Below are 27,855 nucleotides of genomic sequence, written 5' to 3'. Positions count from 1 at the left end.
GTCAGAGACTTGTCCCGAAGCCACTCCTGCGTTGTTTTGGCTGTGTGCTTAGGGTTGTTGTCCTGTTGGAAGGTGAACCTTCGCCCCAGTCTGAGGTCCTGAGTGCTCTGGAGCAGATTTTCATCAAGGATCTCACTGTACTTTGCTCCGTTCATCTCTCCCTCGATCCTGACTAGTCTCCCAGTTCCTGCTGCTGAAAAACAATTACCACAGCATGATGCTGCCACCACCATGCTTCACCGTAGGGATGGTGCCAGGTTTCCTCCTGACGTGACACTTGGCATTCAGGCCAAATAATTCAAGCTTGGTTTCTCATGGTCTGAGAGTCTTTAGGCGCCTGTTGTCAAACTCCAAGTGGGCTTTTGCTGAGGACCTGTGCCTCGACACGATCCTGTCTCGGAGCTCTATGGACAATTCCTTTGACCTCATGGCTTGGTTTTTGCTCTGACATGCACTGTCAACTTGTGGGACCTTGTATAAACAGGTGTGTGCCTTTCCAAATCATGTCCAACCAATTGAATTTACCACAGGTGGACTCCAAGTTGGAGAAATATCTCAAGGATGATCAATGGAAGCAAGATTCACCTGAGCTCAATTTCACTCAATTTCACATCTCATAGGAACGGGTCTGAATACTTTTGTAAATAACATTTCTAAAAACCTGTTTTCACTTTGTCATTATGGGGTATTGTGTGTATATTGATGAGGGGAAAATGTATGTAATTCATATTAGAAAAACGCTGTAATGTAACAAAATGTGGAAAAGGTCAAGAAGTCTGAATAGTTTCTGACTGCACTCTGTGTATACAGTACCAGTCAAACGTTTGGACACACCCACTCATTCAAGGGTTTAACACATATGGAATAATTTAGTAGCCAAAAAAGTGTTAAACAAATCAAAATAAGTTATTTTAGATTCTTCAAAGGAGCCACTCTTTGCCTTGATGACAGCTTTGCACACTCTTGGCATTCTCTCACCCTGCTTCACCTGGAATGCTTTTCCAACAGTCTTGAAGGAGTTCCAAAATATGCTGAGCACTTGTTGGCTGCTTTTCATTCACTCTGCAGTCCAACTCATCCCAAACCATCTCAACTGGGTTGAGGTCGGGTGATTGTGGAAGCCAGGTCATCTGAAGCAGCACTCCATCACTCTCCTTCTTGGTCAAATATCCCTTACACAGCCTGGAGGTGTGTTGGGTCATTGCGGCAGAATGCTGTGGTAGCCATGCTGGTTAAGTGTGCCTTGAATTCCAAATAAATCACAGACAGTGTCACCAGCAAAGCACCATCACACATCCTTCATGCTTCACGGTGTGAACCACATATGTGGAGATCAGCCCTTCACCTACTCTGCGTCTCACAAGGACACGGCGGTAGGAATCAAAAATCGCAGATTTGGACTCATCAGGCCAAAGGACAGATTTCCACTGATCTAATGTCCATTGCTCGTGTTTCTTGCACCAAGGAAGTCTCTTCTTCTTATTGGTGTCCTTTAGTAGTGGTTTCTTTGCATCAATTCGACCATGAAGGCCTGATTCACGCAGTCTCCTATGAACAGTTGATGTGTCTGTTACTTGAACTCTGTGAAGCATTTATTTTGGCTGCAATTTCTGAGGCTGGTAAATCTAATGAACTTATCCTCTGCAGCAGAGGTAACTCTGGGTCTTCCATTCCTGTGGCGGTCCTCATGAATGCCAGTTTCATCATAGCGCTTGATTATTTTTTTGCGACTGCACAGAGTTCTTGAAATGTTCCACAATGACATACCTTCACGTCTTAAAGTAATGATGGACTGTCGTTTCTCTTTGCTTATTTGAGCTGTTCTTGCCATAGTATGGACTTTTACCAAATAGGACTATCTTCTGTATACCAATCCTACCTTGTCACAACACAACATGATTGTTTCAAATGCATTAAGAAGGAAAGAAATTCCACAAATTAACTTTTAACAAGGCACACCTGTTAATTGAAATACATTCCAGTTGACTACCTCATGAAAAGGTTTGAGAGAATGCCAAGAGTGTGCAAAGCTGTCATCAAGGCATAGAGTGGCTACTTTGAACAATCTCAAATATAAAATATATTTTGATGTGTTTAACACTTTTTTGGTTACTACATGTTTCCATATGTGTTATTTCATAGTCTTGATGTCTTCAGTATTATTCTACAATGTAGACATTTTTTTCAAAATAAAGAAAGCCTTTGAATGAGTAGATGTGTCAACTTTTGACTGGTACTGTATATACAGTATGTTCCATCCTAGAACTTTTCAATATATTTCTATATATTTTGTATTCCAGTAATATATTTTCATATTTTGTAACGTGTCCCAGTAAAGCTTTTTCAAAGTAGCAGTCCTGAACACCCAATGCACCAAATACATTTGGTAGTCGCTACTTCAACCTATTCATTGTGCCCTTTTGTCTATTCTCCTTTTTGTTGTAGTCTATTTTAGTTGTACAGTTACTGTATCTCCAACCCGTGTTAGTCCACAGTTTCTAGAAGGACATTTTTCTTGACCAACATGGTCGATTTTTAAGGCATGTTGCTAGCTTCCCAATGTCCATTCTAGTTCTGTGTGTCTATCCCTCAGCTTCCGGGCAGATAGAAGCCATCGTGGTGTCTGTGTGCATCAGCTTCCTCTTTTCCGTAGTGCTGACCATGCTCTGCTGCATTTACAAAATGGACTCGTAAGTCTCAACTACACTCTTGAATTGTATGAAAATCTAAAATGTCTCTACATTTTAGATTTGGATGTTTTAAAATGGCTGACGTGTGATGTTCAATTGTAAGAGCAATTTACACAGATTTGAGTAACACAAAGTAATTGTTATTAAATCCAGACTTTTTCTCTTTTTTTTTTTTTACTCTTTCCACCATGAGTCAAAAACGACTTTAATATTCTTGCACAATTGCACTTTTGACTAGTTACTCAGAAAAAAATGTTTATCGAAGGACTAATAAACTCTAGAGGATTAGTTCAAACATGCTCTCTCGCTGATGCGTTACTGCTGGGGAGTATGCTTCCTATCACACATCAGTCGGTCTCTGTCTAAACAAGGAAAAAGTAACGTTAGTACTAGTATCAAATAGTTTAAGTTAAACTTCGTGTCATGTTCGCAAGTATGGCCCCACTCAGTTTACCAAGGAACAACATAGGAATGTGTATGTAGAGGCTCTTATCCCCAGCGCCCTTGTCAATTGGACAACAGCCATCACTATTGTTAATACAAGGTAAGACTAGTGTGTGACACTAAAGCCTCGTCGCAAATGGCACCCTATTCCCTTTATAGTGTACTACTTTTGACCAGGGCCCATAGGGAATAGGTTGCCATTTGGGATGCATCCTGTATCGTGGTGTCCGAAATTGACACCCTTGATAAAGATTAGCGATGATGACAATATTAAGTAAATCAACAAAATATTTATCTCGGAACAATTGTATTAGTATAAAAGACTATAATTTACCAAAATTTGTCGACACAATATAGCTCAGTATTTGAATTATTTATTGTATACAGTCATTTTTGCTCATCTTTATCAAGGATGTCAATCATTTCAAACCCCACTGTTGTTTTCTATGTAGGATAATCAAGAAGATCTGGCCACCGGTTCCAGACCCCTCCAACAGCACTATCGCCAAATGGTCTCCTGATTTCACATCCAAAGTAAGTTTAAGTGCCTCCTGTGCTAGTCAAAGAGGATGTTTACGTAAGATAAGATGGTACTTTATTTAAAAACGTTATAGTACAACTCACCGGCTGAGCCACTTGTCAATTAAGTTTATCTGTGTTGCTGAACTCTCAAAACATTTATTGCTCCTATTTGCTCTCCACTGACCGTAACATCCACATGGGTCGTTCCACCACAAAAACACCCACCATCTCAGATTGTTCTAAAATCGTTTCGGTTGTTAGAAACAGAAGATTATTTTGTTGAAATATAATTTGATCTCTGAGAAATTAAGCTAATTGATTGCATCCAAATTGGCCATTTATATTTATATAATATTCAATATATATAATACCTATCATCTAATTTGGACCAAGTTTTTTTTTTCTAACTACGAGTAAGACAAGTAGTATGGAGCTGCGCCTCAGAGTATTGTTTATTCATCCTATCCTTCATCCAAACTTGCAATGCCTCTCATTCGTAATGCAATCTTTTATAAGTGTGTATGACAGTCATCAGTTGGACTCATGGCATTTCTCCATTTGTCTACTTTGCCTGTAAAATATTCATTAAAGTAATTTGCAATGTTGTTTTGTAAAAAACATACCCTTTGATTCAAGAAAGGAGGCAAACATGTTTGAATACCTACCCATTATAACATTCAAAGTTCTCCATATTTTTTTTCCCGTCACCCTTGACTTCATATATTTTGTGCTGATAATATCCTTTCTTTTTACCTTGGTCTCAAGATTTCTTAAATGTACAATAACTTTGCTTATCAGACAGTGCCAGATCTATCTGCTTCCTTTTTGGCATCGTTACATTGAACCATTACATTTCTCAGCTCATCATCAATCCATGGGGCACTGTTTGACCTCACAGTGTGTTTTTTTAATGGGGCATGCTTATCAACAATACTCATATAAATCATTTCACAAACACACTCAGTGCCATTTCAGGATCATCCTCACTACACACTTCCAGCCATCGCACATTTTTATCCTCATCCACAAATGAGTCCTGATTGAACCCCTTGTAGGACCTTTGGTAGATTACTGTACCTTAGGGCCAGCATTTTGGTGTTTTGGTTTTTCTAGTGAGTGCCATTCAGCCACAAGAGCATTAGTGAGGACGAGCACTGATTTAGGGATTAGGCCTGGCTCGCAGTCGGCATTCCAATTCATCCCAAAGGTGTTTCGATGGGGTTGAGGTCAGGTCCAAGCTTTACACTACTCCAGCCGACTCTTGGCATTGCGCATGGTGATCTTAGGCTTGTGTGCGGCTGCATGGAAACACATTTCATGAAGCTCCCGACGAACAGTTCTTGTGCTGGCGTTGCTTCCAGAGGCAGTTTGGAACTCGGAAGTGAGTGTTGCTGATTTTTACGCTCTTTGTGCTTTCCACTTCGCAATAACAGCACTTACAGTTGACTGGGGCAGCCCTAGCAGGACAAATGTGATGAACTGACTTATTGGAAAGGTGGCATCCTTTGACGGTGCCACGTTGAAAGTCACTGAGCTCTTTAGTAAAGCCATTCTACTGCCCATGTTTGTCTATGGAGATTGCATGGCTGGGTGTAGCTGAAATAGCCGAATCCACTCATTTGAAGGGATGTCCACATACTTTTGTGTATATATAGTGTACCTTATTAAACATTTCACAAATTACATCAAGCTATTTCACATCAGCATTAGACCTGTAGTAGCAGCCAACTAGTATAGGGTTTCAAATGTGGTAAATGCACTTGTAGACACAGAGCCTCTATTTCACTCAACATTAAGTCATTGCGTTGTTTGGCTGGAATATGACTTTGGATGTAAACTGTGACTCCACCTCCATATCTATTCCTGTCCCTTCTGAACAAAAGATGTCCCTATATTTAGATCTCAGCATCCTCATATGGAAACTCCTAATGAGTCTGATATTGCTAATACATGAATCTAATGACTGCACTACACAGCCTATTTCATGAATCTTTATTCCTTAAACTGCACATATTCAAATTGGCAATCAACAGACATTTCTTTGGTAAGTTTAGAGTAGGGATCACCAACTAGATGCAGCCACGGACCAATTATTTCTTCAGCGTATGGTCAGGGGGCTGGAACATAATTTGTAGACTGCAAGTTGACCAAACAGATCCTGACTAAAACATAAAAAACTTGCTTACATTTGTATACGGTCACATATATCTCTCCGTTATGGGATTACTTGGAGCTGGTGTTTTTACGTTATGTCCAACAATTCACCCGCGTGCCAAATTTCGGCCCGCTGGCTGCCAGTTGAGGATCCCTGGTTTAGAATATTTGATTGTCCAAGCATGAATCAGCAGTTGGAATCTGAGAGATACTCTCTGTGTGTGCGAGTGTATTTTGGGGTGGGTCAGAACCTGGTAAATATCAAGATGTAGGATGGGACATAAACCTAACAATTTTCAATTACTAATTTCTGTGAACAGGGGGGAAAACATCACCAAATTCACAGAGAATACATTATATAGGATGAGAGTACTCGGGCCGCTGCTCCATTCTAATTGTCTTAACCATTGTTAGAAAAAAGTTTGGTTCAAATCGGATTTGAGGTACTATATTCAATATTATTTGAATACACTGAGCAATTTGGTTGCAATCAATTAGCTTAATTTCTCAGAGATCAAATTATATTTCAACAAAATAATAATTTATGAATGTTAATCTTATCTTTTACTAACTGCAGAAACAATTTTAGAACAATCTGAGATGGTGGGTGTCATGGTTTTCTGAAATGACATGGAATGACCCACATGAGTCATTGTGTTACCAGCAGGTGTGATTTACCTAGATGACAAGTGATAGGACCAAAAGGTAAAAGAAAATATCTAATTTGACAGTTCACACAATTTGGGGAGCTATAGAGGAACTTGACACTTTTTTTATGCATTTAGTTAGGAGTAGGTCCTGATCCATTTTACACCAAATGTTCTTCCCTCACCACTAGGAGGATCTATAACCCTCCTCACTACTATGCATCAGGGTTGGGCTCAATTCCAATTCAGTTCAAGAGGAGCATAATAAATGATATTCATGAGTGGCAAAGTCTTTGAAAATAATGGGTTGATTTTCAGTTCAGGAATTGCATTTCACCATTTTACCACCCATGCATTCCTATTCGATAGATGCGGTAAAGAGATCAATCGAACTTGACCAAAACAATGGAATTGCCATGGAAACGTAACGTGGGGGGTAAAGGGCCGTGGGGTATAGATCCTGAGTCTCCTCAAGTGCCCCCCAGAAAAATCTGCCTACATTTAGACCATTGTTTATTTTACAGCTTGTTGGGGTAAAAATTGTAATATAATGCTTGTATGGATGTCAATCCAAACACATGTTCATCGTTACCAATTAACCGCATTACGGTTGAAAATGACTTTGACTAACACCACCGATTTCTGTATGTTAGCTATGCTTACCAGTTTATACGAACGGGAGTTAGCATTTAGTAGTCACTTTTTCTGAACCTGAAACGGGACATCTACATGTTATGCAGCGAAAACAGTCAAATATATCTAAAATCGGACTGTCAGACCATTAAACAATCCGAAAATCAGTATTCTCACTAAAGCGTCTGTAGCATCCGAACCGTGGGCTACAAACTAATATGATTTTGGCAGTTCATTAAATAGTACCCGCAAAACACCAGTCTCAACATCAACAGTGAAGAGGCGACTCTGGGATGCTGGCCTTCTAGGCAACGTTGCAAAGAAAAAAGTGATATCTCAGACTGGCCAATGAAAAGATTAAGATGGGCAAAAGAACACAGACACTGAACAGAGGAACTCTGCCTAGAAGGCCAGCATCCCGGAGTCGCCTCTTCACTGTTGACGTTGAAACTGGTGTTTTGCGGGTACTATTTAATGAAGCTGCCAGTTGAGGACTTGTGAGATGTCTGTTTCTCAAACTAGACACTAATGTACATGTCCTCTTGCTCAATTGTGCACCGGGGCCTCCCACTCCTCTTTCTATTCTGGTTAGGGCCAGTTTGCTCTATTCTGTGAAGGGAGAAGTACACAGCGTTGTACGAGATCTTTAGTTTCTTGGCAATTTCTCGCATTGGAATTGCCGTCATTTCTCAGAACAAGAATAGACTGACGAGTTTCAGAAGAAAGGTCTTTGTTTCTGGACATTTTGAGCCTGTAATCGAACCCACAAATGCTGATGCTCAACTAGTCTAAAGAAGGCCAGTTTTTTATTTAAGTTTTTAGCTGTGCTAACATAATTGCAAAAGGGTTTTCTAATGATCAATTAGCCTTTTAAAATTATAAACTTGGATTAGCTAACACAACGTGCCATTGGAACACAGGAGTGATGGTTGCTGATATTGGGCCTCTCTACGCCTATGTAGATATTCCATTACAAATCTGCCGTTTCCAGCTACAATATTAATTTACAACATTAACAATGTCTACACTGTATTTCTGATCAATTTGATGTTTTTTAATGGACCATTTTTTGTTGCTTTTCTTTCAAAAACAAGGACATTTCTAAGATCCCCAAACTTTTGAACGGTAATGTGTATATATATTTCCTGAGCTTTTTTATAACTCCTAAATAGAGGACCAATATATTCAACTTCTCAAATGCATTCAGTTTCAGTTTTCGAATTCAGTTCTCTAAATTCAAATGAGAAAAACCGGAGACAACATCCTGGTACTTTGCCAGCCAGGAAAGATAGAAGAGAACAGATAGAATTAAACGCTCACTGTGGTAAACAGAAAGGTCCACTCATGGGGTTGGCATGATAAGCTTGGATCATCTGGTCACTCAATGTAGAGGGGATGAATGAAGACACGGTAATGGGTGCTGTGTGTTCCATCTCCTCTTGGAGTTTTTCGATACACTTTATCCTGAATTATGCTGAACTTCTCATTGAAGCAACTCTGAGTCTTCAGACAGACTCTTGTGGATCCCCATGATGGCGGCATCATTCTGCCGTGCTCTCCACACACTCATCATCCAGACACTTAGCGGTAGTGCTGCACAATGGAAGACAAACATTGACAGTCTCTGTAATCCGAGAAAAGGCATCTGATACAACATTCAGTTTTCCTTTGCGATACTCAATGATGAAGTCAAACCTCGGAAGTCTGATAGACCAGTGAATAAGACGGCTGTTGGTCTTGCCTGATGCCAGAACCCACTGCAGAGCAGCGTGGTCTGTGACAATGGTGAAGACCTTCGCCTCCAAGTAGTAGCTCCATTTCTCCAAAGCCTAGACCACAAGACGCACTCCCTTTGTCGTTGAATAATCCCTCTCGGCTGAATTAAGGGTGTGACTTGCATAGGCAAGAAATTATTATGTTCCAGGTCCTGTTTGATGAGCCAAGACTGCTCCAAGTCCTGTTTACTTGCATCGGTGTACACGATGAAATGAGCATTCAGGTTAGGATGTCCAAGCACTGGAGGAGTGTTTCAGTGCTATAAATGCACTTTGGCATGCAGTGGTCCATTGGAATTTCAACCCCTTCTTACGGTGGTTGAGTGGTTCAGCAACCTTTGACAAGTCAGGCACTAACCTGTGGTACCATCCAGCCATACCAAGGAAGTGCTGAACAGCCTTGAGGGATGTGGGAATGGGGAACTCCCGCACTGCTAAAACTTTGGCTGAATCTGCATGGATACCTTCAGCATTAACCACATGACCAAGGAACTTGAGTTCTGGCTGCAGGGTCAAACCTGCAGCCTTTAGTCTGTCGAATATGGACTGTATGTTTTGCAGATGATCAGAGGCAGAGTAGATTATGATGTCATCCAGATACACAAGACAATTTCTTCCCCTCAGATCTCCCAGGACAGTCTCCATCAGCCTTTGGAAGGTTGCTGGAGCGTTCTTCAAACCAAAAGGCATGACTTTGAAGGAGTACAAACCAGCAGGGGTGACAAAGGCAGTCTTGTCCTGACTGGCGGGACCCATTGCCACCTGCCAATATCCGCTGTTCAGATCCAGATTACTGAAGATGGATGTTCCTGCCAGAGATTCCAGTATGTCATTGATGTTCGATAGAGGGTAGGCATTACTTCCTGCAATCGACACAGAATTGATGCTCTTGAGCTGTTCATTGCGGGGGACAGCCTGTAAGTACGCTGCTTAATGGGGACTTCATGCTGGGTATAGATTTTGTGTTTGAAGACAGTTGTATGGCCGGGTATAAGTGTACAGATGTTACTGTTCATCTCCAACACCTGGGAGAGTTGCCACCTCTCGTCATGTGGGGGGGTATGGCCTTAAGCAGGGTGGTAGCCGGGTTCTCTGGCATTACTGGTGGAACTTGTTTTTGTCTTCCTCTTCTTTGTATTTTCCATAGAGGGGGCAAGAAGGGGGCAAGAACCTGGAGGATGTTGGACTTTACACCTCCAGCACATCACTGGACTTTTGTCTTGGATCTTGGGCATAAACGGCTAAGACGGTTTAGCCCCAGTAGAGTTGTTGGGATACTGGGATGAGGGAACAGGGTTTTGAGTTTGGAGGTCGTTTGTGAAGGACTGGAAGCACTGAGTCCCAAGACACACCAGATCATCCACATTCTGTACACGTTCCCGAAGTTGACTGACAAGGCGGGGTACCATGTTCTTACGAATGAGTTTGACCATCTCCTGCTCACTAATGTCAGCCTTCCATCTCCTACATATAACTCGATAGGAGAAGCCAAAGTCCCGTATTGGCTCTGCTTCACCCTGGACTCCACCAGTTCATCCTCATAGAGAGGATTAGAATCGTTTATGAATCTCCTCCCAGGTTGACACATGTTCACCAGCTATCTCCAACCAGTCTCTTGCTGTACCATGGAGAACAATGCGGAGGGTGGCAAGAACCTCCAAGTCAGTAAGGGGCCGGATAGAAATGAAATCATTACACTTAGATAGGAAAAACAGTGGATCAACATCTTCTGGGCTGCCAAAAGTGGGGAAAAGTAGTTTGATAGGGAGGGAGCTCTCTACAGGAGGCATGACAGTGGCAAGAGGTCTTGGGGAAATGGGAGTTCTGTTGTTTAACAGTATCTTCAGTGGGGTTTTTGTAGTACTACCTGTTCCTATTCCCTTAATGGCAGAGCCTGAGGCAGAGGTAAACCCAAAGAGGGGTACAGGGGATTTGTCCAGAAGGGAAAAGCACTGCATTACCTCCTGGTGCAGCTCCTCCAGTTGAAGGTCTGTGGCCTTCTGTGATTTTTACATCTCAATACAGGTCTCCTTTTGAGTCTGTTCAATCAAAAATAATAGTTCCCTTCAGAGAGTTCTTCATAACCTCTTTCAGATAAGAACACACTCCCTTCACAACAGAGGCTGACTCCTCTGCTCTCTGTTTTTGTTCCTCCTCAAGATAGATTATGACTAGATGGTTAGTTTCTGAGTGTTTTGAAACTTAGCATTTTCCATTGAACATCCTGCTTCAGAGAATCTAGCAAATAGTTCTGTCTCTGAGCAGTTTGTTGTTGGTTTTCCTCCATTTGACGGGGAGGTGAGCCAACTTCAGCTGCACATCTTTCTGATCAGCCTCCGCACTTTCACTGTGTTTGCGAAATGGAATTCCCCTGCATTGTCAAACTATGGTTGGTGTGTGTCCATTGTTGTTCCCTTTGCCCAGTGAGCACAGAGACACCTCTCCCAGTCTGTCTGGGCAAGGTAACAGGAAGAGGTTGAGGGGAGGGTAATGGCGGAGAAGTTATAGCTGAGCCTGAAGCCTGAGGATAAGGACCAGTGCTCTCCAACTCCATTACATCACCGAGTCCTTCCACAATGAAAGAATCCCAGTCATAATTTCCATTAGGTGTGTCCACATTTACACAGTATGGGGTTCCAACAAAAGACATGATTCAGCTTTGTGTGGGTGGTGTCATGGGTGCTTTTCTCTTCAAGCCACTGTTTGGGCTCCAATTCTGTAGCGGTATTGTTAGAGAGGGGTAAAGAGAAAGATTTTGTTCAGGCGCCAGGCAGGTATTAACCCTGTTGAAAGGGGATGAGTAGGATCGATGGAGTACCACTACCAGACACACACACATCAGCAGAAGAGACTGCCTGTTGGCCAGATAGCCAGTGGAGAGAAAAGATAAGACACACCATATAAAAACACACATCACAGCACAGGGGTAACCCCACCAATAATACCTCATACAATAATAATGGCAGAGCAATTTAACGGAAACTTCATAGAAACAATTGACAAGACAGAACCCAGTCATCAACATTAGAGGATTTCCAGTATAGTGTATTACCTATATAGTGAGGGGGGTATGAATGGGTGTGTGTGTGTGTAGGGGGGTGTTCATAGACAAAATAAAGGCCTTAAAATGTCACATCTTCTCGGCCAAATGTAAATAGTCCTACACAATATCAACTCTTACGCAAACTTCCTCTAACTAAAATGTCACACCAAATACAACTGTCAGGGGACTAATTGTCCAACGACACTAAACATCAACGCATACGGAAAAAAGACCGTCTGCTGCAGTGAAAGGCACTGGAGGGATAGAGGGGAAAAAGGAGAGCGAGAGAGGGAGGGGAGGTCTTAGCTGTTGACTTCAGGCTTGCAGGTGCACTGTCTGTCCATCTGATACACCTGATGGTTTGCTTTTCAAAGCTTGGCAACAATGTTGCTACTACTAGGCCTCCTGAGTGGTGCAGTGGTCTAAGGCACTGTATCGCAGTGCTAGCTGTGCCACTAGAGATTCTGGGTTCGAGTCCAGGCACTGTCGCAGCCAGCCGCGACCGGGAGACCCATGGGGTGGCGTACAATTGGCCCAACGTCGTCCGGGTTAGGGGAGGGTTTGGCCGGCAGGGATGTCCTTGTCCCATCGCGTACCTGCGACTCCTGTGGCGGGCCGGGCACAGTCCACGCACGGTGTTTCCTCTGACACATTGGTGTGGCTGGCTTCCGGGTTAAGTGGGCATTGTGTCAAGAAGCAGTGCGGCTTGGTTGTTGTGTTTCTGAGGACGCATGGCTCTCGACCTTCGCCTCTCCCGAGTCCATACGGGAGTTGCAGCGACGAGACAAGATTGTAACTACCGATTGGATACCAACGAAATTTGGAGAGAAAGGGGTAAAAGTAAAAAATACTACACGTGAACAGTGACCGGAGCGGTCCCAAAAGATTACAACCATGACCTAGAGTGGTAACACCGCAGATTGACTTAAATACTTTACAACTAAGCACGCTGAAAATAAACAAGACTTCTGTAGAGTTACACACACTGTCCAACTGCCGTGCCAACCAGGAGCTCCACACAGAGAGGCTGAAGAGCTATTTATTTATTTCCTCCTTCCTGACTGCTGATGCGCTCTTAAAGTGGCAGCGCATGGTGAAAGCTCCGTGCAGGATTTCGCCGCAAGTTGTATTGGTTCCGTGATATCTAAGTACGAGGTCAAAGAAGGGTGAAATGTAACCGAGATGGTTCGATGAATCAGCCTCTTTTGATGAGTAACCTTACCGGAGACGTGAAGACTTGTGTTAGCTTCCAGAACTGATCACTTTGGACTTTAGCTAAGTGGGCTAACACAGTCTTGTGACATGCAGGAGACCTAGTTCAAAAGAGCAAGATTAAATCAGGAGTGGAACGTCTATCCTTATGTCTATGACAGGGCGAATCAACTGTATTCTTATGGTGGCCAATTTCTTGAATGGTGTCATAATAGTTTATAGCCAAAACGGTTCAAACACTAGAGCCAAATTCATAGGAAGAAAATAAATTCTACATGCCACATTTGCTTCAGAAACCGCCAGAAACGTCTGTTTACCACAGTGAGCATTTAATTGTATCCGGTTCTTCTCTACTTTTCTTAGCTGGCAAAGTCCCAGCATGTTGTCTCTGGTTTTGAATCTGAATTTGAAAACTGAATCGGAATGCATTAGAGAAATTCAATATAATAAACTTTGATCCACTTGAAATTATAGTTTGTAAGCTTGATACACAGACAATGAATGTAATATCCACCATATTGGATTTGAATATTCAATTAAATTGAAATACATTTTAAAACTGAATGCAATATTCACTTAATTCAGTTTCAAATCATGAAATACAAGTTCAGTGTGTTATTTCAACGATTCAATTTGTGCATTACAAATTTGAAAGTATTACATTCAAATTCTATATCCTAATACAAATGAAAATTATGGAATACAAATACAATTTCTGTTGGCACTGAAATTGCTCTAAACTGTTCTATGTGTGCTATTTCTATGCTATTTCTAAGTTGTTTTTGTGTCTTACTTTCTGTTTTCTACACCAGTTGAAAATACAATATTTTGGGTTATGGAAAAGATATTTCACAGTGGTTTAGATGGTACAATAATTCTCTAGACTTGACTTGCATGTCATATCACATAAACTGAAATTAGGCGAACTATTAGAATTTTAGCAACCAGAAAATGGCGGACCAATTTCTGTATAGTGCATCTTTAAGGAAACACTGTGGGCCTGTTACAATACATAAATCATGATGGATTTGACGAGTATCCACTTTGGTTCACCTTCAATTCTGATCTAACAATCTGGTCAATGGAAAGTCTGCGCTCTTTTGACTGCTTTACTGCATCTATAGGCACATGTTGCTAAATGCAGATGTGTCCATTTCAGTCATTTTAACATTTCACTCTTTTTTTCAGCGTATTGTAACATAGATGTGAAATGCACTTTTAAAGACAACTTGACTTGACTTAACCCTCCCTTTTTGTTCCAGGCTGACACTCCTAAGGAGAATGCGCTGGGTGACGTGAGTATTGTAGAGGTGGACGTGTTCGACAGGAAGTCTCTGTGTGAGGAGGACAAGGCAGGCCTGCCGCTCAAGAAGGACAAGTACCTGTCGGAGGAGCATAGCAGCGGCATCGGCGGCTCCTCCTGCCTGTCGTCGCCTCACCAGAGCGTCTCGGACAGCGACGAGGGTGGCGACGAGGGCCAGACTACAGCCAGCACCGTCCAGTACTCGTCGGTGGTGGCATCCTGCGGCTACAAGGGCCAGACCCCCTGCCCTCTCCCCCAGTCCGGCTCCTCCCAGACGCCCAGCTTCGCCCGCTCCGAGTCCACCCAACCCCTGCTGGACAGCGAGGAGCACCCGGAGGGCCCCGAGTCACAGCGCTACCTGCGGAACCCCTACTTCGGGCGCTTGCCTGCGGGGAACAATGGCGACAGCGGAGACCTGGAGGACTTGAACCAGATGGAGATGAAGAAGCAGGGGTTGGCTTTGCGCCAGTTCTGCCCCCTGGAGGAGGACTTTCAGCAGACCACACCCACAGAGGAGGGTCAGTCACCTGACGTACAGCCAGGCCCTGACCCTAGCTACATGCCTCAGCTCAGCGGCTACAGGCCTCAGTGTTAGGAGGACGTATGGTGACTTAGTTTGAGGTTGTCACACTTCATGTACAGTGACTCTTCCTCTGCGCCTTTGTTAATTTCATTCACTTCACTCATTCACTTTCACTTTTAAATTATGAATATCAGCCTATTTTTGCACTTACCCAAATGGCAATCATGAACTTCATGTGGGCTTCGTGACTTGCCTTGTTAAATTTAAGTGGATGATATAGTTTGCCTGTATGTCGAGGTTCTATTGTTTTAACATCCTAAAAAGCAAATAGATGCCTACGTGCAGACCCATTTATTTTCAGTTAATTACTGACCTAGGTAGTTGGCGTCACCCATTGACCTCCAAAGAAAACAGTATCCATAGCCTAGATGTGGACCCCTATTCTCTACAAGCCGGCCAAGATGAACTTTGAATGGACAAAGTGTGATGACGCATCATTCCAAGAAAGAGGACTTGAAGGAAGCGAAAAGGTGATGCTAGCCAATACAACAGGACCCTCTTGAAATGCAGTACCTTCAGAAAGTATCTACACACAATACCCATAATGACAAGGTGAAACATGTGTTTTTGAAATTTTAGCAAATCTATTGAAAATGAAAAACATGATTTACATAAGTATTCACACCCCTGACTCAATACACGTTAGAATCCTATTTGACAGCAATTACAGCTGTGAGTACAAGAGCTATGCGAGGCTGGATTGTACAAGTTGTTAGTTGTTCATCATTGCTCGAAAGCCATTTTCAAGTCTTGCCATAGGTTTTCAAGCTAATTATAGTCAAAACTGTAACTAGGCTACACAGGAACATTCAATGTCATCTTGGTAAGCAACTACAGTGTATTTTTGGACTTTTGTTTTAGTTTATTGTCCTGCTGAAAGCTGTATTTGTGTCCGTGTCTGTTGGAAAGCACACTGAACCAGGTTTTCCTCTAGGATTTTGCCTGTGATTAGCTCTATTCCATTTATTATTATTTTTTTCCCCAAAAAAACTCTAGTCCTTGCTGATGACAAGCATACCCATAACATGATGCAGGCACCACCATGCTTGAAAATATAAAGTGTGGTACTCAGTGATGTGTTGGATTTGCCCCAAACATAATGCTTTGTATTCAGGACATGAATTACATTTCTTTGACACATATTTTGCAGTTTTACTTTAGTGCCTTATTGCAAACAGGATACATTGGAATATTGTTTTGGAATATTTGTATTCTGTATAGGCTTCCTTCTTTTCACTCTGTCATGTAGGTTAGTATTGTGGAGTAACTACGATGTTATTGATTCATCCTCAGTTTTCTCCTATCACAGCCATTAAACTCTGGTAGGAAGGACGCCTTTAACTTTGTAGTGACTGGGTGTATAGATACACCATCCAAAGTGTAATTAATAACTTCACCATGCTCAAAAGGATATTCAATGTCTGCTTTTTTTTTTTTTTTACCCATCTACCAATAGGTGCCCTTCTTTGAGGCACTGGAAAACCTCCTTGCTCAATGCTCAACCGAGGGACCTTACAAGTAATTGTATGTGTGGGGTACAGAGACGAGGTAGTCATTCAAAAATCATGTTAAATACTTATTGCACACAGTGAGTGCATGCAACTTGTGACTTGTTAAGCAAAGTTTTACTCCTGAACTTTAGGCTTGCCATAAAAAGGGTTGAATAATTGGCTCAACATTTCAGCTTTTCATTTTTTATTAATTTGTAAAAACATCGTTCCTCTTTGAAATTATTGGCTATTGTGTGTAGGCCAGTGAGATACGAGCTCAATTGAATACATTTTAAATTCAGACTAACACAAAATGTGGAAAAAGTCAAGTGGTGTGAATACTTTGAAGGCACTGTATGCTACACTAGTAGGTGTATGGTTAGTGACAAATCTTTCCAGATAGAAAAACTGTTTGACAAATGTATATTTGGCCTTTTTACAATGCCTTATTCCTTTTTTTTTCTCAAAGTCTTGTTGACTTTACGTCATGAATGAAGTGAAGAAATGCTATGCAAGTTCCCTGCCCATTGAAAATATCTTGTTCAAGGTCAGATATAGAGATCTTACTGTTGCATTATTATATATACTGAAAGGGAAGTTTATGTATAATATGTTTCTGGGAAATGTTTTTCATATGAATTTTTGTGTTATGAATTTTCTGAAGACTGAAAAGTGTAGTACATTTTGTTCATTTGTTTGAGATTCTTTTGTTTGGAACATATGTACAGAGCTCAACAGGACCAACTCCCATATTTGTTCCTACAGAGAATATGCTCAGAAAGGGATGTTACATGTACGGACTATTTAAATATTGCTACTTTGAGGGTTCTGAGAAATATTCTTACACCATCACTCAGTTAACACTACTTTTCCACATATACGGGAAACATAACATAGCCTAGTACTTCACTGCATGCCACCAGAATACATGTGGCCTTTTTGGAGCATGGTCTGTGAATGTGTGACATTATACAATATGAAATAAACCAAAAGTGTTATCCATGTGAACTAATAATTGACTACGCTTCTAAGTCAGCATATCTTTATAGAGCTTTATTTTCAGAGAGACCTTCAACATTAATAGAACAGAATATATTAGTCCATCGTACAGGGAGGAAGTAGCAGTTCACAATATTGTTTTGGTATGCTCAGAAAATAAAATCTCCTCCCCTCTCTACCTTACCAAGTCGGTCCATTATTTAGGGTCAAGTGTTAATAAAAATATATCAACTCTATGGGGGTATATCAGCTTTAATATTGCAGATTGTGAATTCCATCAATTGTCTGCATCATTTCCAAAACCCCATATATTTTTTTGTAAATATATATATTTATTACATTTTCCTTTATTTTCCCCTGAAAAGATCTGTTAGTTTGACATATGTCCCACACTTTAACTGTGGATCCCCAAGCTTTGTTTATTACGGCCACGGAAATTCTTTTTTTTTGTGCTGCTCAGTCCCAACAGGCAAACCATAGACTTGGACTGATGAGTTTGTGTTCAATGACTCCGTGAATGATATGTTTTCTAAAGAACAGCATAGGGTCAAAACAAGGATGAGCTTCATGTTTCTCTAGTCATTGGGTTGGGGTGCGTCCCAAAATGGCAGCCTATGCTTTATATAGTAAACTACTTCTGACCTGAGCCCTACAAAAGTAGTGCACTGTAAATGGAATAAGGTGCCATTTGGGCTGCAGCCAGTGACTCAGAGACCCTATTGTGCAAGATACTGAAGTACATCTGTTTTTCAGTCATAACACGCTTGCTTTCTGTTCACCCCAAACAAAACTGCATACTGGTAATGGACGGAAAGGGGAATCTCCTTGTTGTACCAACCACTGTCCTTCACATTGAGAAGAAACACTTTTGAGGAGGCATATTCTACCACATACATACGGTATAAAGATGTATGTTTGAGTTTATAGAAATAGATGCGTGTGAAAAAGTAAGTTGACAGAATCCTCTTAATGCCAAACTGATATCCATCCAGTTTCGCAATGTACAAATTAAACTCAGCAAAAAAAAGAAACGTCCCTTTTTCAGGACCCTGTCTTTCAAAGATAATTTGTAAAAAATCTAAATAACATTCACAGATGTATAAATAACATTCACAGGGTATAAACAGCTTCACATGCTTGTTCAATGAACCATGAACAATTAATGAACATGCACCTGTGGAACGGTCGTTAAGAGACTTAACAGCTTACAGACGGTAGGTAATTAAGGTCACAGTTATGAAAACTTAGGACACTAAAGAGGCCTTTCTACTGACTCTGAAAAACACCAAAAGAAAGATGCCCAAGGTCCCTGCTCATCTGCATGAACGTGCCTTAGGCATGCTGCAAGGAGGCATGAGGACTGCAGATGTGGCCAGGGCAATAAATTGCAATGTCCGTACTGTGAGACGCCTAAGACAGCGCTACAGGGAGACAGGGCGGACAGCTGATCATCCTCGCTGTGGCAGACCACGTGTAACAACACCTGCACAGACCGGTACATCCGAACATCACACCTGCGGGACAGGTACAGGATGGCAACAACAACTGCCCAAGTTACACCAGGAAGGCACAATCCCTCCATCAGTGCTCAGACTGTCCGCAATAGGCTGAGAAAGGCTGGACTGAGGGCTTGTAGGGCTGTTGTAAGGCAGGTCCTCACCAGCCATCACCGGCAACAACGTTGCCTATGGGCACAAACCCGCCGTTGCTGGACCAGACAGGACTGGCAAAATGTACTCTTCACTGACGAGTCGCGGTTTTGTCTCACCAGGGGTGATGGTCGGCTTGGCGTTTATCGTCGAAGGAACGAGCGTTACACCGAGGCCTATACTCTGGAGCGGGATCAATTTGGAGGTGGAGGGTCCGTCATGATCTGGGGCGGTGTGTCACAGCATCATCGGACTGAGCTTGTTGTCATTGCAGGCAATCTCAACGCTGTGCATTACAGGGAAGACATCCTTCTCCTTCATGTGGTACCTTTCCTGCAGGCTCATCCTGACATGACCCTCCAGCATGACAATGCCACCACCCATACTGCTTGTTCTGTGCGTGATTTCTTGCAAGACAGGAATGTCAGTGTTCTGCCATGGCCAGCGACGAGCCCGGATCTCAATCCCATTGAGCATGTCTGGGACCTGTTGGATCGGAGGCTGAGGGCTAGGGCCATTCCCTCCAGGAATGTCCGGGAAACATGCAGGTGGCTTGGTGGAAGAGTGGGGTAACATCTCACAGCAAGAACTGGCAAATCTGGTGCAGTCCATGAGGAGGAGATGCACTGCAGTACTTAATGCAGCTGGTGGCTACACCAGATACTAACTTTTGATTTTGACCCCCCCTTTGTTCAGGGACACATTATTCCATTTCTGTTAGTCACATGTCTGTGGAACTTGTTCAGTTTATGTCTCAGTTGTTGAATCTTGTTATGTTCATACAAATATTTACACATGTTAAGTTTGCTGAAAATAAACGCAGTTGACAGTGAGAGGACGTTTCTTTTTTTGCTGAGTTTACATACTGTTCAAATTGGCACTCAAGTATAATTACAAAAAGTGTATATTTCAAAGTGCCCCTAACACATAACACACAGCCTATATGAGACCAAAAAAAATTATGAATGAAGATACAGGAAAGACACTGAGAAGTTCAAGATGGCATAGCAGTCAGATGTCTTTGACCTTCGTCTTGTCGTGTCCCACATACAGTGGGGAGAACAAGTATATGATACACTGCCGATTTTGCAGGTTTTCCTACTTACAAAGCATGTAGAGTTCTGTAATTTTTATCATAGGTACACTTCAACTGTGAGAGACAGAATCTAAAACAAAAATCCAGAAAATCACATTGTATGATTTTTAAGTAATTAATTTGCATTTTATTGCATGACATAAGTATTTGATCCCCTACCAACCAGTAAGAATTCCGGTTCTCACAGACCTGTTAGTTTTTCTTTAAGAAGCCCTCCTGTTCTCCACTCATTACCTGTATTAACTGCACCTGTTTGAACTCGTTACCTGTATAAAAAACACCTGTCCACACACTCAATCAAACAGACTCCAACCTCTCCACAATGGCCAAGACCAGAGAGCTGTGTGAGGACATCAGAGATAAAATTGTAGACCTGCACAAGTCTGGGATGGGCACAGGACAATTGTCAAGCAGCTTGGTAAGAAGGCAACAACTCTTGGCGCAATTATTCGAAAATGGAAGAAGTTCAAGATGACGGTCAATCACCCTCGGTCTGGGGCTCCATGCAAGATCTCACCTCGTGGGGCATCAATGATCATGAGGAAGGTGAGGGATCAGCCCAGAACTACACAGCAGAACCTGGTCAATGACCTGAAGAGAGCTGGGACCACAGTCTCAAAGAAAACCATTAGTAACACACTACACCGTCATGGATTAAAATCCTGCTGCGCACGCAAGGTCCTCCGTCTCAAGCCAGCGCATGTCCAGGCCCGTCTGAAGTTTGCCAATGACCATCTGGATGATCCATAGGAGGAATGGGAGAAGGTCATGTGGTCTGATGAGACAAAAATAGAGCTTTTTGGTCTAAACTCCACTCGCCGTGTTTGGAGGAAGAAGAAGGATGAGTACAACCCCAAGAACACCATCCCAACTGTGAAGCATGGAGGTGGAAACATCATTCTTTGGGGATGCTTTTCTGCAAAGGGGACAGGACGACTGCACCGTATTGAGGGGAGGATGGATGGGGCCATGTATTGCGAGATCTTGGCCAACAACCTCCTTCCCTCAGTAAGAGCATTGAAGATGGGTCGTGGCTGGGTCTTCCAGCATGACAACGACCCAAAACACACAGCCAGGGCAACTAAGGAGTGGCTCCGTAAGAAGCATCTTAAGGTCCTGGAGTGGCCTAGCCAGTCTCCAGACCTGAACCCAATAGAAAATCTTTGGAGGGAGCTGAAAGTCCGTATTGCCCAGCGACAGCCCCGAAACCTGAAGGATCTGGAGAAGGTCTTTATGGAGGAGTGGGCCAAAATCCCTGCTGCAGTGTGTGCAAACCTGGTCAAGAACTACAGGAAACGTGTGATATCTGTAATTGCAAACAAAGGTTTCTGTACCAAATATTAAGTTCTGCTTTTCTGACATATCAAATACTTATGTCATGCAATAAAATGCAAATGAATTACTTAAAAATCATACAATGTGATTTTCTGTATTTTTGTTTTAGATTCCGTCACTCACAGTTGAAGTGTACCGATGATAAAAATTACAGACCTCTACATGCTTTATAAGTAGGAAACCCTGCAAAATCGGCAGTGTATCAAATACTTCTTCTCCCCACTGTATATACCGTTTTATATCTTTTTCTTCGCATATCTTTTTTTTTTTTTTCTAAACCTCAACTCCAAAATACTCTCCTGCAACCAGCATCACCCAATGTTGTGTGGATCTGTTTTTTCTAAAGTATTTTTATTTACCTCGGAACCGGAATCCCCCAACAGAAGTTAGCCAGCTCACTAGCTACTAGCTAGTAGTCAGCTAACCACTGCTAGCGGTCATCAGCTAACCTTTAGCTCGGAAAGCTCTTGCCAGTTTGTACAACGCGACTCAAACCAGAGCATACTGGACATATTTTCTCTCCATATCCCCGGATTCCTACCGCAAGCTCTGAACCTTTTCGCCTGGATCATCACAGCTAGCTAGCTGCTATCCGAGTGACTACTCCAGGCTAACGTCTGTCCCAAAGCAAGCACCAATTAACTTGGAGCTAGCCATGCTAGGCCCATTCTCCCGGCTAGCCCATCAGCCCTTCCTGGGCTACAATAACCGGACCCCTTCTACTGCCGGTACGGGGCATGGAATCCCGCCGATCCTTCACGATTGGACTACGACGTAATCTGCTTGAGGGGGTACTCAACTGGCCCCTACATCACGACGTCTCCTGAATGCCCATCTGCTAGCCGCGGCCCGCTAGCTGTCTAGAGCATATTGGACTGTTAGATCCATCGGCCAAATTTCTTGGGCCACAATACCTATTTTGCCAATTGGACTTGGACCCCTCTGCTACTCGGATCCCTACTAATCCATCACGACTGGTCTATCGACGTCACCGCACGCGTAGGCTAAAATAGACGTCCCTCTAGGGCCCTTCTGCTAGCTTGCTAGCCCCAGCCTGCTAGCTGTCTGAATCGCCGCGTCTCCAGCCAGCCCAACCACTCACTGGACACCTATGATCACCCGGCTACACATGCCTCTCCCTAATATCAATATGCCTTGTCCATTACACTCCTGGTTAGTGCTTACTGTCTTATTTCACTGTAGAGCCTCTAGCCCTGCTCAACATGCCTGAACCAACCATTTAGTTCCACCTCCCACATATGCGGTGACATCACCTGGTTTAAACGTCTCTAGAGACAATATCTCTCTCATCATTACTCAATGCCTAGGTTTACCTCCAATGTACTCACATCCTACCATACCTTTGTCTGTACATTATGCCTTGAATCTATTCTATCGCGCCCAGACACCTGCTCCTTTTACTCTCTGTTCCGAATGTACTAGATGACCAGTTCTGATAGCCTTTAGCCGTACCCTTATCCTACTCCTCCTCTGTTTCTCTGTTGATGTAGAGGTTAATCCAGGCCCTGCAGTGCCTAGCTCCACTCCTACTCCCCAGGTGCTCTCATTTGTTGACTTCTGTAACCGGAAAAGCCTTGGTTTCATGCATGTTAACATTAGAATCCTCCTCCATAAGTTTGTTTTATTCACTGCTTTAGCACACTCTGACAACCCGGATGTCTTAGCCTTGTCTGAATCCTGGCTTAGGAAGATCACCAAAAACCCTGACATTTCCATCCCTAATTATAACATTTTCCGACAAGATAGAACTGCCAAAGGGGGCGGTTTTGCAATCTACTGCAGAGATAGCCTTCAGAGTTCTGTATTACTATCCAGGTCTGTACTCAAACAATTTGAGCTTCTACTTTTAAAAATCCACCTTTCCAGAAACAAGTCTCTCACCGTTGACACTTGCTATAGACTACCCTCTGCCCCCAGCCGTGCCCTGGACGCCATATGTGAATTGATTGCCCCCCCATCCTTCTTCAGAGCTCGTGCTGCTAGGTGACCTAAACTGGGACATGCTTAACACCCCGGCCGTCCTACAATCTAAGCTTGATGCCCTCAATCTCACACAAATTATTAATGAACCCACCAGGTACAACCCCAAATCCGTAAACATGGGCACCCTCATAGATACCATCCTAAACAACTTGACCTCCAAATACACCTCTGCTGTTTTCAACCAAGATCTCAGCGATCACTGCCCCATTGCCTGCATCGGTAATGGGTCTGCGGTCAAACGATCAACCCTCATCACTTTCAAACACTCCCTAAAACACTTCAGCGAGCAGGCATTCTAATCGACCTGGCCCGGGTATCCTGGAAGAATATTAACATCCTGTCAGTAGAGGATGCCTGGTTATTCTTTAAAAGTGCCCTCTTCAAAGGGGGAGACACTCTAGACCCAAACTGCTACAGACCTATATCTAGCCTACCCTGCCTTTCTAAGGTCTTTGAAAGCCAAGTTAACAAACAGATTACCGACCATTTCGAATCCCACAGTACCTTCTCCGTTATGCAATCTGGTTTCAGAGCTGGTCTTAGGTGCACCTCAGCCACGCTCAAGGTCCTAAACGATATCATAACCGCCATCGATAAGAGACATTACTGTGCAGCTGTATTCATAGACCTGGCCAAGGCTTTCGACTCTGTCAATCACCACATTCTTATCGACAGACTCAACAGCCTTGGTTTCTCAAACGATTGCCTCACCTGGTTCACCAACTACTTATCTGATAGAGTTCAGTGTGTCAAATCGGAGTCTCTATGGGGGTGCCACAGCGTTCAATTCTTGGGTAGACTCTCTTCTCCGTATACATCAATGATGTCGCTCTTGCTGCTGGTGATTCTTTGATCTACCTCTACGCAGACGACACCATTCTGTATACCTTTGGCCCTTCTTTGTACACTGTGTTAACTAACCCCCAGATGAGCTTCAATGCCATACAAGTCTCCTTACGTGGCCTCCAACTGCTCTTAAATGCAAGTAAAACTAAATGAATGCCCTTCAACCGATCGCTGCCTGCACATGCCCGCTCGTCCAGCATCACTACTCTGGACGGTTCTGACTTAGAGTATGTGGACAACTACAAATACCTAGGTGTCTGGTTAGACTGTAAACTCTCCTTCCAGCCCCACATTAAACATCTCCAATCCAAAATTGAAACTATAATCGGCTTCCTATTTCGCAAACAAAGCATCCTTCACTCATGCTTCCAAACATACCCTGGTAAAACTGACCATCCTACCGATCCGTGACTTCGGCGATGTCATTTACAAAATAGCCCCCAACACTCTACTCATCTGTAAATAGCTCATCTAACCACCTCATCCCCATACTGTATTTATTTATTTGTCTTGCTCCTTTGCACCGGATTTCTACTTGCACATTCATCTTCTGCACATCTACCTTTCCAGTGTATAATTGCTATATTGTAATTACTTCGCCACCATGGCATATTTATTGCCTTACCTCCCTTATCCTTTCTCATTTGCACATACTGTATATAGACTTTTTCTACTGTATTATTGACTGTATTTTTGTTTATTCCATGTGTAACTCTGTGTTGTTGTATGTGTCGCACTGCTTTGCTTTATCTTGGCCAGGTCGCAGTTGCAAATGAGAACTTGTGGTTAACTTCTTGCGACTATAGGGGGTGCTGTTTCAAATTAGCATAATTGTCTCTACAGATGAAACGGCTTCCTACTCAATTCTTGATCGTACAATATGCATATTATTACTATTATTGGATAGAAAACACTCTCTAGTTTCTATAGCCGTTTGGAATTTTGTCTCTGAGTGGAACAGAACTCATTCTACAGCAATTTCCCTGACATGGAGTCAGATTTCACACATTTTGGCCCCTGATCTGGAGTCAGTTTAAAGGCCACTGTGAACGCTATGAGGATACGGACACTGCTTACGTCTTCCCCTGGATGCCTTTACGTGATGACGCTTTGAATGGTATCGATTGCGCAATCACAGCCACTATAAAAGAAAAAAACCTGTAGGTAGGAACTCTTTTCCAGCTGCGCTGGACGCGCGGTGGACACCGCTCTGCTCTTTTTCCAAGCATTAGTGTAGCCAGTAATATTTCTCCGGTCATGTTTTCATCCGTTATAGGTGGTAACAGCATCATAAGGTAGTTAATTTGAACCGTTGTATAGCAATTTATATCCTTTTAGTGCGATTTTGAGGCATTGCTTTGTTGTGCACTTTGACGCGCTGGGCACATTTCGGGCTCCCGGTCGTACGTTAGTGGGCATTTCGACGGACAAGTGGACATCTTTCGACCAAAAGAAGATTAGACCCAAGAAAGGATTCTTTGCCCAAGATTCTGATGGAAGAACAGCTCACAGTAAGAACAATTTATGATGATAAATCGTGTTTCTGTCGAAAAATGTTAAAGCTTACGCCGCCATCTTGTTTTGTATAGCTTCGCTTGGCGCAACCTGTATTGAAAAGTAAGGATAATAAAAAAAATGTAAATCAGCGATTGCATTAAGAACTAATTTGTCTTTCGATTCCTGTCAACCCTGTATTTTTTAGTCAAGTATATGATTAGCTATTGATTAAACTAGATCACTCAAAGATGGCGACCGACATTTCCAGGCTTGTTTTGCTACTATTTTCATTGTATAACCACGTTTTTTTATGGCTAAATATACACATTTTCGAACAAACTGTATATGTATGTTGTAATATGATGTTACAGGAGTGTCATCTGAAGAATTCTGAGAAGTTTAGTGAAAAAATTAATATATTTTGGCGATGATATGATATCGCTCTCTTTGGCTAGAATCAGTGCTCGGGTAACGTTTGCGTATGTGGTATGCTAATATAACGATTTATTGTGTTTTCGCCGTAAAACACTTAGAAAATCTGAAATGTTGTCTGAAATCACAAGATCTGTGTCTGTCCATTGCTATGTGCTGTGTATTTTTAAGAAATGTTTTATGATGAGTAAATTGGTAATACAGGTTGCTGTCTGTAGTAATTCTAGGAGCTTTGGTGAGATTTGTGATGCTGGCTGCAATGGCAAACTATGATTTATACCTGAAATATGCACATTTTTCTAACAAAACCTATCCTATACCATAAATATGTTATCAGACTGTCATCTGATGAGGTTTTTTCTTGGTTAGTGGCTATCAATATCTTAGTTTAGCCGAATTGGTGATAGCTACTGGTGTTGAGAAAAATGGTGGACAAAGAAAAAGGGTGTCTTTTGCTAACATGGTTAGCTAATAGATTTACATATTTTGTCTTCCCTGTAAAACATTAAAAAAATCTGAAATGGTGACTTTATTCACAAGATCTGTATCTTTCATTAGGTGTCTTGGACTTAATGATTTTTAGATATTTAGATGCTACTATTTAATTGTGACGCTATGCTAGCGATGCTAATCAGTGTGGGGGGGGGGGGGGGGGGGGGTGCGCCCGGATCCGGGGTAGATACTCGTGAAAGGTTAAATAATTCTATGCTGTGAGAGGGGCTGTGCTGTTAATCTGCTTTGTCTCCAACAGGCTCCTACTCTCATCTGTTGCGCCAACCTTACCTCGCCCCAACTCCAATAACAAGATGGCGCCAGAGAACAAGGCTGATGAGCTCTACAGCAGAGTCTCACAACTCAATCGCTGGTTGAAAACTGTTTTCTGCCCCTCCCAAAATATAGAATTTGTAGATAATTGGCCCTCTTTCTGGGACTCACCCACAAACAGGACCAAGCCTGGCCTGCTGAGGAGTGACGGACTCCATCCCAGCTGGAGGGGTGCTCTCATCTTATCTACCAACATAGACAGGGCTCTAACTCCTCTAGCTCCACAATGAAATAGGGTGCAGGCCAGGCAGCAGGCTGTTAGCCAACCTGCCAGCTTAGTGGAGTCTGCCACTAGCATAGTTAGTGTAGTCAGATCAGCTATCCCCATTGAGACTGTGTCTGTGCCTCGACCTAGGTTGGGCAAAACTAAACATGGCGGTGTTCGCCTTAGCAATCTCACTATGATAAAGACCTCCATTCCTGCCATTATTGAAAAAGATCGTGATACCTCACATCTCAAAATAGGGCTACTTAATGTTAGATCCCTCACTTCAAAGGCAGTTATAGTCAATGAACTAATCACTGATCATAATCTTGACGTGATTGGCCTGACTGAAACATGGCTTAAGCCTGATGAATTTACTGTGTTAAATGAGGCCCCACCTCCTGGTTAAACTAGTGACCATATCCCCTGTGCATCCCGCAAAGGCGAAGGTGTTGCTAACATTTACGATAG

The 27,855-nt window shown here is 42.6% G+C and overlaps 1 protein-coding gene across 2 annotated transcripts in view; it reads left to right on the top strand.

The window, feature by feature from the left end:
- Positions 1–17,494, top strand: part of LOC129863653 (interleukin-6 receptor subunit beta-like) — a 61,659-nt gene extending 44,165 nt beyond the window's left edge. For both annotated transcript variants that reach the window (XM_055935779.1, XM_055935780.1), the window contains 3 exons: positions 2,594–2,690; positions 3,587–3,668; positions 14,383–17,494. In XM_055935779.1, the coding sequence (XP_055791754.1) occupies positions 2,594–2,690; positions 3,587–3,668; positions 14,383–15,018 (815 nt within the window). In that variant the 3' untranslated portion in view covers positions 15,019–17,494. The remainder of the gene's footprint in view (positions 1–2,593; positions 2,691–3,586; positions 3,669–14,382) is intronic.
- The last annotated feature ends 10,361 nt before the right edge of the window (positions 17,495–27,855 follow it).

The sequence above is a fragment of the Salvelinus fontinalis genome, chromosome 10, assembly GCF_029448725.1.
Source record: "Salvelinus fontinalis isolate EN_2023a chromosome 10, ASM2944872v1, whole genome shotgun sequence".
Classification (NCBI taxonomy): domain Eukaryota; kingdom Metazoa; phylum Chordata; class Actinopteri; order Salmoniformes; family Salmonidae; genus Salvelinus; species Salvelinus fontinalis.
Note: the sequence above shows the minus strand (reverse complement) of the source record. Positions and strands in the feature narration are given on the sequence as shown.